The sequence below is a fragment of the Elephantulus edwardii genome, unplaced genomic scaffold (assembly GCF_000299155.1).
Source record: "Elephantulus edwardii isolate Elephantulus edwardi_28Jun2011 unplaced genomic scaffold, EleEdw1.0 scaffold00076, whole genome shotgun sequence".
NCBI lineage: Eukaryota > Metazoa > Chordata > Mammalia > Macroscelidea > Macroscelididae > Elephantulus > Elephantulus edwardii.
The window spans coordinates 11,048,351-11,057,696 of NW_006399826.1; the positions used below are offsets into that span (position 1 = coordinate 11,048,351).

At 38.0% G+C, this 9,346-nt stretch overlaps 1 protein-coding gene across 1 annotated transcript in view; it reads left to right on the forward strand.

The window, feature by feature from the left end:
- Positions 1–9,346, forward strand: part of PIK3C3 (phosphatidylinositol 3-kinase, catalytic subunit type 3) — a 119,418-nt gene that overhangs the window by 59,994 nt on the left and 50,078 nt on the right. Inside the window, exons 11-13 of the mRNA XM_006889233.1 lie at positions 2,890–3,044; positions 4,538–4,628; positions 8,289–8,356. Of these exons, the coding sequence (XP_006889295.1) occupies positions 2,890–3,044; positions 4,538–4,628; positions 8,289–8,356 (314 nt within the window). The remainder of the gene's footprint in view (positions 1–2,889; positions 3,045–4,537; positions 4,629–8,288; positions 8,357–9,346) is intronic.

A 9,346-nucleotide genomic window follows, 5' to 3' on the forward strand; every position in this document is an offset into this window, starting at 1 on the left:
GTCAATTCTCCTTCTATTCTCCCTAGTCATTGTCCAACTCTCTGATGCATAACAAGTGATTTCAAAGACCATGGCCTGTATCAGGCGGACTTTAGTCTCCAGAGAGACACTGTTGCTCTTGTATATTTTGGAGAGGTCCCTAACCACAGACTTTCCCATCGCGATACGTTTTTTTATTTCCTGGCTACTGGTGCCAAGAGTGTTGACAACACGGTGAAACATTAGAGTTCCCATATTCTTGAGAAAAATAGAAATCACTATCTAAATAAAATTCCATAGCTCTTGGGAAATTTTTCCTGAATTTCCTGAGATGCATACCTGTTTTGTTTTGTTTTATTTATATGCTTATGCCCTTTATGCTTGGAGGAATTTTAAATTTTTTTTCAAAGTGTGATGATATAATGAGAAAACATGAGCTTTGCAGTTACTGTTGAAGTTAATTTATTTTCATAAAAATGAAATAACACATACTTTGACTATGAATACCAAGTGACCCAGAAATCTGTTAATGGTGAATGACTTACAAAGAGGAAATCTGTCTTCTGAATTTCTCCGTTCTGTGGAAAATTGAATTGTGGCCCTTTTGAGTTTATGTAGTAACTCTTTTCTATAATGGGAAAATACAACAGGTAATACATTCCACAGCATTTCTGTAGTATGCCTTAGTAATGAAGGCTAGCCGTGAAATGAAATTTACTTAAACCTCCCAAGAAGGGTACTTGTCATTAACTATACTCATCAGTTTTCCATTATGTGTAGTACTTCTGGTCTTTGAGAAAACATATACTTAGCAGTTACTGGATGTCATCAATTTCAAAACTGGTAGGAGAAAATCAGATGTTTTAGAGAGTTATTGCTGTATTTATTGCTCTAATAAAAAATTGTTTTTAGAAGTAGGCACTTAAGGAGTGCTCTCCTAGGAGTCACTTGAGTTTTCTGCCTGCTGACATTCATAGGTCTGTATAACAATGAATATTTTCCTTATGTTTTCTGTGGAAACAAAGCACAGTTTGTAGTGAATTCATATATATTACAGTAAGGGAAATAGATTGTTCTGGTTTTTACCTTCATGAGGTTTATAATACAAATATCCTGTTAACCCACATTTCACATCTGAAAGTTGGAAAATGACTAAAGGTGACAGGAGAACAGAAGAAGAATAAGTGTCTTCCCGTTGAATGTTGGAGAAGAGCACTAAAATATCCCTTCTAGGATGAAAAGAACAGACAAGTCTGTCTTGGAGAAAGAGTGACCAGGGTGTTCCTTGGTTTTGGATGGTGAAGCTTCATCTTACATGCTTTGAGCATGTTATAGTAGGGGCGAGTCCTTAGAGAAGAACATCATAATTGGAAAGATAGAGGGTTGGTGTAAGAGAGGAAGACCCTCAACCAGATCAGTGAACACAGTAACTGTAACACTAGGTTCAAGTATATCAAAGGTGCTGAGGATGCTACAAGATAAGGCAAGGTTGTCATCTGTTGATAGGGTTGTTCTGAGTCCTAGTCAACTCAATAGTATATAACAACCACCACCATCATAGCAGATCAAAACGACCAACCAAACAAAGAACTACTCTCCAACAATTTTGTTCAGTTACAGTAACAGTGTTTGGTGTCTGGAGTAATGAAAGCCAGGATGTATAGTAGGTATAACATTTTGTATGTATCAACAGGTTGTTAGGCTTCCAATTGAACTGTGATTGTTAATGGGTTGACAGTTACTCACTGGTGTAGTCTGACAGTAATGTAGTGGTGGAGTCGATCTCATTCCCCCCCCCAATCTGATGCTGTCTTTCCTTTTTGCTTATCACCAGTTTTTTTAAATGAGGACTTGCTCTTTGGAATCTAATCATGTCAGTAGGAGAGGAGTAGGTGTATAGTGGAGAAAGAGCACATAATGGCAAAGAAAAGAAATAGTGGAGTATGAGATTTGTATAAGGATTTCACCTGGTTTGTCAGCTTACTGAAGGACTAAAAGTCCAGTTGGTAATGCTTACATTCTCTCTCTGCGGATTATTTGTTGAGTGGCAGTTAGATTTTGAAAATGAGAAATAACATTTAAAAATTGAGATTAGGTAGCTTTTTTCAGTTTGTAGATGTTTTTAAAAGTAAAATTAGTAGACTTAACCTTCTTTAATCTAAATTTACTTAATCTTAAATCTTATTTGTGATGATCTAAGGGCTACATAAATTGGATAGAAAATACTTCAGAAAAGTAAAGTCTTCTTTCTTGACCCTCTCATAGTCCAAACCATCTGTTGATTATCAACTGAAGTGTGGAAAATTTAGGCTTTTAATAAGTTCGTTTGGTAGCCAGTAGAAAAGTAAACATTTTTACTAATCCAAAGTATTACGTGTAAGGTGTTTGTTGTAAAGTGGGTGTGAAAGCCTTAGCTTTTAGGGAGTGGGGACAGATAAGTGCTATTTTTTTTAAAAAACAATCCTAACTGAAAAAGTTTAAAAAAATTTTAAAAACTTGAAAATTTGGAGTTTCTCATGTAATCTTAAACATAAAAGAAATTGTGGAATATACTAAAGGATTTTTAACACCTTAGTTTTCCATGAACCATCTTGATTCTTTTATTTCTGGGGTTTTTTTGGGAATACAATTAATATAAACAAATGAATTGCTGGTCACTTACTCTGCACCAGGGACTGTTCTATAATGTTCTATAGTTAACTGTCTTAATCTTCAAAATTACTCTCTGAAATAAGTAATATACCCATTTTGCAGAGGAGGACACTGTAGGGCTTTGAGAGTTAAGTAACCTAGTAGCATTCCAAAGATTTCACAACTAGTTAAGTATTAGATTGCCATTTTGGAATAAATTACATTTGCAATCATACAGTGTTTGTATCACTAATAAGAATCTCTTTTTTTGTTTGGCAGGACTTGTTGATGTACCTATTACAGCTGGTCCAGGCTCTTAAATATGAAAATTTTGATGACATAAAAAATGGATTAGAACCTACAAAGAAGGACAGTCAGGGTTCCGTGTCAGAGAGTGTGTCGAGTTCTGGAATAAGTTCTGCAGAAGTAGACAGGTATGGATTTCTGGCAGTAGTATCATGTTTTAAAATCTGAAAGTTTTCCTTCTTTTTAAATTGGCTTTTGTCCTTTTTCCGCTGATGTCCTAAGCCCTAGTACTACTAATGCTGAGGTATTGCCCGTAAATCTGGCATTAAAGTACTTACGAGGACTAACTACCATATTGCAGTAGTGTGTTGGAGATTGTAGCGAATGCCCAAGTTAAAATCCTGCTCCTTATTAGCTATGTAATCTTGTGTCAATTCTATATTGTCTCTGTGCCCACACTTTTTTGTTTGAAAAATATTCAGTAGCAGTAGTAATTGTTCTTTACGGGTTGTTCGAACATTGAATAATTTAGTATAGAAACTACTTAGAAAAAAATGGCCAGAGTAAGTGTTATTACCTCATAATAAGCCTTGCAAGTTTGGGTTGCCAGTTTGTGGTTGCTGGGGACTATTGATTGAGTCAACTACAACTCATACTGACCTGATGAATAACAGGTCTGAACTATGTACTATCCTGTGCCATCCTCACAGATTTCTGACATTCTTGAGCCCATTGCTGCAGTTACTGTATCAATCCATATGGTTGAGAGTTGTTCTCTCTCTTGCCATATCTCTACTTTCCCAAGCATGATGTCCCTCTGCAAGAAATAACCTCTCGTAGCACAAGCCCAAAATATGTGAGATGAAGCTTTTTCATCTTTGCCTCAGAGGAACACTTTGCACCTTCTCCAAGACATAACTATTGTTCTTTTGACAGTCCATGGGGTATTCAGTATTTTTCTCCAGTACCACAGTTCAAAGGCATCAGATCTTCCTCTGTCATCCTTATTTGTTGTCCAGCTTTCAGATATAATTCCCAAGAAAGATGAAATAACAGAATGTGAAAATTACCAGACAATATCCTTAATACCACAAATGAGCAAAATACTATTGAAGATCATTTAAAAAGGCTAAAATAGTGTATAGACAGAGAGGTGCCACAAGGTTAAGCTGGATTTAGAAGAGGCCATGACACCAGCGATATCAGATATCATTGCTGATGTCAGATGGATCCTGGCAGAAAAAAAAAATACCAGAAGAATGCTTATTTGTGCTTTGTTAACTATGCCAGCACATTAAACTGTGTAGACCATAACAAATTATGGCTAATATTTGAGGAGAATGGAAATCCAGAACACTTAATTGTACTCATATGAAACCTATACCTAGATTAGAAATCTGTTGTGTGAACACAGTAAGGAAACACTACAAGATTTCATATTAATAAAGGTCTGTGTCAGGGACATAAGCTTAAGGTTCCCAGCCCAGCACTTAGCCTACTGCACCCGTCTGTGACTGCTGCTGTTGTTAGGGGCCAAGGTGTAATGTTACTATAGAATTGTGTGGAAGACACTGTAGCACGTGATGTTTTAACTATACACAGGTAGAATAAGCTAAGGTATTTACATCTTTTCTTACAGACAAGATATTTTTCATCTCAATGATACCTATTGTATTTTCAGCTCCCAGATTATAACCAGCCCTCTCCCTCCTGTATCTTCCCCTCCTCCTGCGTCTAAGACAAAAGAAGTTTCAGATGGTGAAAATCTAGAGGTGAGTATAACAGTTTTCTAGCTTTTATAAAGAGATTTTACCAGATAAACATTTTATGTTGGTCCTTAAAACCATGATTTTGATTAATAAACTAAATATTACAACTTTATTAAATAACTTGCTTTATGATGCATGTTTATGACTTTTCCCCCTCCGCATAAAGTGCCAAATAATCCTCAATTCAAAGCCTTTTATTGGTGCTTTGAGTGTATAAATGGATCCACATGCAATGTGAAAATAAACCGAGCTTAAATATTTTATTAAGAAAATTCAGAATATTTATTGTTAACATATTTTTGAATACTACTGTAAATTTTGTTGGTTTGTGATTACATTGCAGAAATGTGCTATTTGAAACATGGGATAATACACAAAGCAATTTTTTTTAAACTCATACTTAAAAATTAAATTGAATCCTTCTGAAAGCGTAGCCCCATTTAGAGTTAAAGCAGGCCTTTGTAGGGTAGTGTTTGCGCTGAAAAGTGTTCACATGTTTTTGGAAGTGCCTCTCAGAAGCTGGTCTAATATGTTTTGTTGAGTTTGTTCCCAAGACAGAGAATTTGAGAGCATTTTTCATGCTACTAGAAAAAAAAATAGAGAATCCAAACATTGATATTACAGACAATTGATATTTTATATCTGTACTCTCACGCTCGTAAATTTTGGGCATTAATGAGTGAATTGGTCTTTTGTTCCAGCTATTAATGGTGAGCCAAGCTTGCTTGACTTATACTTGATATAATAGAAAATACTTAACTGAAAAATATTATATCACAGGATCATAGAATGTTAGGTGAACCCTTGACTAAAGCACTCAGTTTCAGTCTAATTTACTTTTCTCTTTTAAAACAGAAAGGTTGATTAAGTGTTTTAGTCAGTCATTCATTCACATAAATATTTGTGTACTCCACAATCAATACTTTTGGTACCAGCAGCCAGGAAATCAAGAGACACATTGCATCAGAAAAGTGAGCTGTCAGGGACCTCTCCAGAGCACTGAAGAGCAATGACATCAGGCTGGAGACTAAGGTGTGCATGATCCAGGCCATAGTCTTCACAGTTGTGTGCTATGCATCAGAGAGCTTTACCATGACTAGGGATGATAGAAAAAGAATTTATGCCTTTGAGCTGTGTGGTGCGGGAGAAGAGTGTTGCATATTCCATGGACTGCTAGGAGAACAAGCAAGTTCATGCAGGAGAGGCTGAAACCGGGCTACTCCTTGGAGGCAAGGATTCTGAAGCTTCATCTGACATACTTTGGGCATGTTGCGAGGAGGTACCAGTCCTTGGAGAGGAACATCATGTTTGGGAAGGTGGAGGGACTGTGCAAGAGAGGACAACTGTCAGTGAGATAATGGGGTAATGGGGGTGGGTTTGTCAGAAACTGTAAGGTTGGCACAGGATAGAGCAGGGTTTAGGGCTCTTGTTCATAGGGTTGCTATGTTGCAAGCGACTCAACGGCACATAACAACAACAACAGATAAATTGAGTGTTTTAACACTGTATAGGAACTGTCTTTATATCTAATGTCTTTGTCATAAATTCTCATTATCTGATTTTTTAATACAGTTTCATTCAGCCTCTTTTACCACAGTGTTTGGCTACATTGGGCTTATTTACTTGAAGAAGCTCAGGACCTTGGAACATACAGTCATTTTGGTGTTGCCTAAATGTCATATCCTTGTCGATCTCTTTTCTTGCCTCCCAGTCGGAATCATTTTTGTAACTATTTCTCTACTGCTTATTATTAAACTCCAGAAAGACAAAAGGGCCGAATTCGCTCAGCATTTCTTAAGCTCAAGGAACTGAAGAACAGATTCAAACCTAGAGTTGCTGTAATCAAGGATGCTTTGGGCAGAATATTAAATGATCCAGGAAGTATTAAAAGAAGATGGAAGGAATATACTGAGTCATTATGTAGAAAGGAATTGGCAGATACAGAGGAATTTAAAGAAATAACATATGAGCAAGAGCCAATGGTGATGAAGAAGTTCAAGCTGCTTTGAAGGAAATAGCAAAAAAATAAGGCCCCAGGAATAGATGGTATACCAATTGAAGTATTTCAGATAACAGATGTTGCCCTGGACGTGCTCACCAAGTTGTGCCAAGAAATCTGGAGAACAACCACTTGGCCAACTGACTGGAAGAGATCTATATTTGTTCCCATTCCAAAGAAAGGTGACCCAACTGAGTGTGGAAACTACAGAACAGTGTCATTGATTTCACATGCAAGCAAGATTCTACTGAAGATCATCCAAAAACGATTAGAACAGCACATCAGCAGAGAACTGCCGGAAGTCCAGGCTGGGTTTAGAAGGGGCTGTGGTACTAGGGATATTGTTGCTGATGTTAGATGGATCTTGGCTGAAAGCAGAGAATACCAGAAGAATGTCTATCTGTGTTTCATTGATTATGCAAAGGCATTTGACTGTGTGGATCATAACAAACTGTGGCTGACTCTGAGAAGAATGGGAATCCCAGAACATTTAATTGTGCTAATGCGAAACCTATACTTGGACCAAGAGGCAGTCATCAGAACAGAGCAAGGTAACACTACATGGTTCAAAATTGGGAAGGGTGTATGCCAGGGATGCATCCTGTCTCCACACCTTTTCAACATGTATGCAGAGCAGATTATCCGAGAGGCTGGGCTCTATGAGGAGAATTGTGGCATCAGGATTGGTGGAAGATCTATTAACAATCTGCATTATGCAGATGACACAACCCTGCTTGCTGAAACTGTGGAGGACCTCATGCACTTGCTGTGAAGGGTCAAGGACTGCACCCTTCAGTATGGAGGACTGCGGCTCAATGTCAAGAAGACAAAGATTCTCACCACTGGACCAATTGGAAGCGTCAGGATGGATGGCGAAGAGATTGAGATTGTTCACAGCTTCAGTTTGCTTGGCTCCACAGTCAACACTCTTGGCACCAATAGTCAGGAAATCAAAAAGCGTATCGCGATGGGAAAGTCTGCTGTTAGGGACCTCTCTAACGTACTCAGGAGGAACAGTGTCTCTCTGGAGACTAAGGTGCGCCTGATACAGGCCATGGTATTTGCAATCGCTTGTTATGCATCAGAGAGTTGGACAATGGCTAGGGAGGACAGAAGGAGAGTGGATGCTTTTGAGCTGTGGTGCTGGAGAAGGGTACTGAATGTACCATGGACTGCCAGGAAAACAAACAGATTCATCTTGGAGAGGATTAAAACAAGCTACTACTTGGAGGCAAGGATTCTGGGGCTTCGTCTGACATACTTTGGACATGTTGCCAGGAGGGACGGGTCCTTAGAGAGGGACATCATGCTTGGGAGAGTGGAGGGACAGCGCAGGAGGGGAAGACCCTCTATGAGATGGATTGATTCGGTGACTGGGGTAGTCAGGATGGGTGTGTCAGAGGCGGTGAGGTTGGCGCAGGATAGAGCAGGGTTTAGGGCTCTTGTGCATAGGGTCGCTATGAGTCGCAAAAGACTGGACGGCACATAACAACAACAACAGAAAGACAAGAAACTCTTTGACCCCTGGCATCCGTATTATTTCTAAAATTGCCTCGTTTCAAGTAAATACTTGAATGTTTGCATGGATTTAATAGAACCATCTTATTTCCCCCCTGTTGATAGTAAATAGTAACATAAAAATGTTTATTTCTCATTTTTTTCAGCAAGATCTTTGTACCTTCTTGATATCAAGAGCCTGCAAAAATTCAACACTGGCAAATTATTTATACTGGTATGTGGAAAAAAAACCCACCCTATTTTGTTATGACTCTTATTGTCCTTGTGACTTGTAGAAACCACATAGAAGGTAGTAAAACTGCCTCCTGGAATTTCCAAGACTAATCTCTACACAGTACACCGCCATATATTTCTCATGTGGAGCAACAGATCAATTTGACAATTTGAACTGTTGACATTTCAGTTAATAGTTGAGCGCCTGACTACTGAAACTTAGACTCATTCATTTATACTTCGGTATGCAGATCAATTTCTGGGAGTTTTTTTTGTTGTTTTATGGCCCTTTAAGATGACTGTTTTTCTTATAATTTAAACTTTTGTTAACATTAAGAAAAAAAAAAAGACTGCTTCACTTATCTAGTAATTTACCCGTTTAGAATACTTTCAGTAGTTTTGTCTCACTTGTCCCTGTGAAGAAAAAGAAACAGCTCTCATTTTATATATGAGAATAGGTTTTCTGAGTGACTTAAATGAAGGTATGTTGAGATACTGAGAGGCTGACTTCCGGTGACATGTTTAATAAGCAGTCTGGCTCCTGTTACCTGTTAGGAAATTCTAGCGTAATAAAGGTGAAGTAGGCTAAAGCATACTGAGTACTGTTTGGGTTTAATTCAAGAAAGCAATAGGATCAAACACGGCACGTTATTGTTTGTTCTCCAGGTGATTCTGACTCACAGGCACCCAGAGGAAGAGTAAAACTTCCAGTAGACTTTCTTAGCCTGTAATCCTTATGGAAACAGGTTCCAAGATCTTTTTTTCCTCAGAACTTTGAGAGTGGGTTAACCATTGCAACACCAGAACCCCTTAAATAGTACAAAGAAAAGCCTTATACAGTTTTGTTGGACGAGCAGAGGACTGAGGCCCTATCTGAAGTTCTACTTTGCCTTTGAGAGGAATCTTTTTTATTATTATTAAATTTTATTAGTTTTAATGAACATTTACAGAGATTTTGGGTTTTCATTCATTCATTGTTGCACTGTTTTCT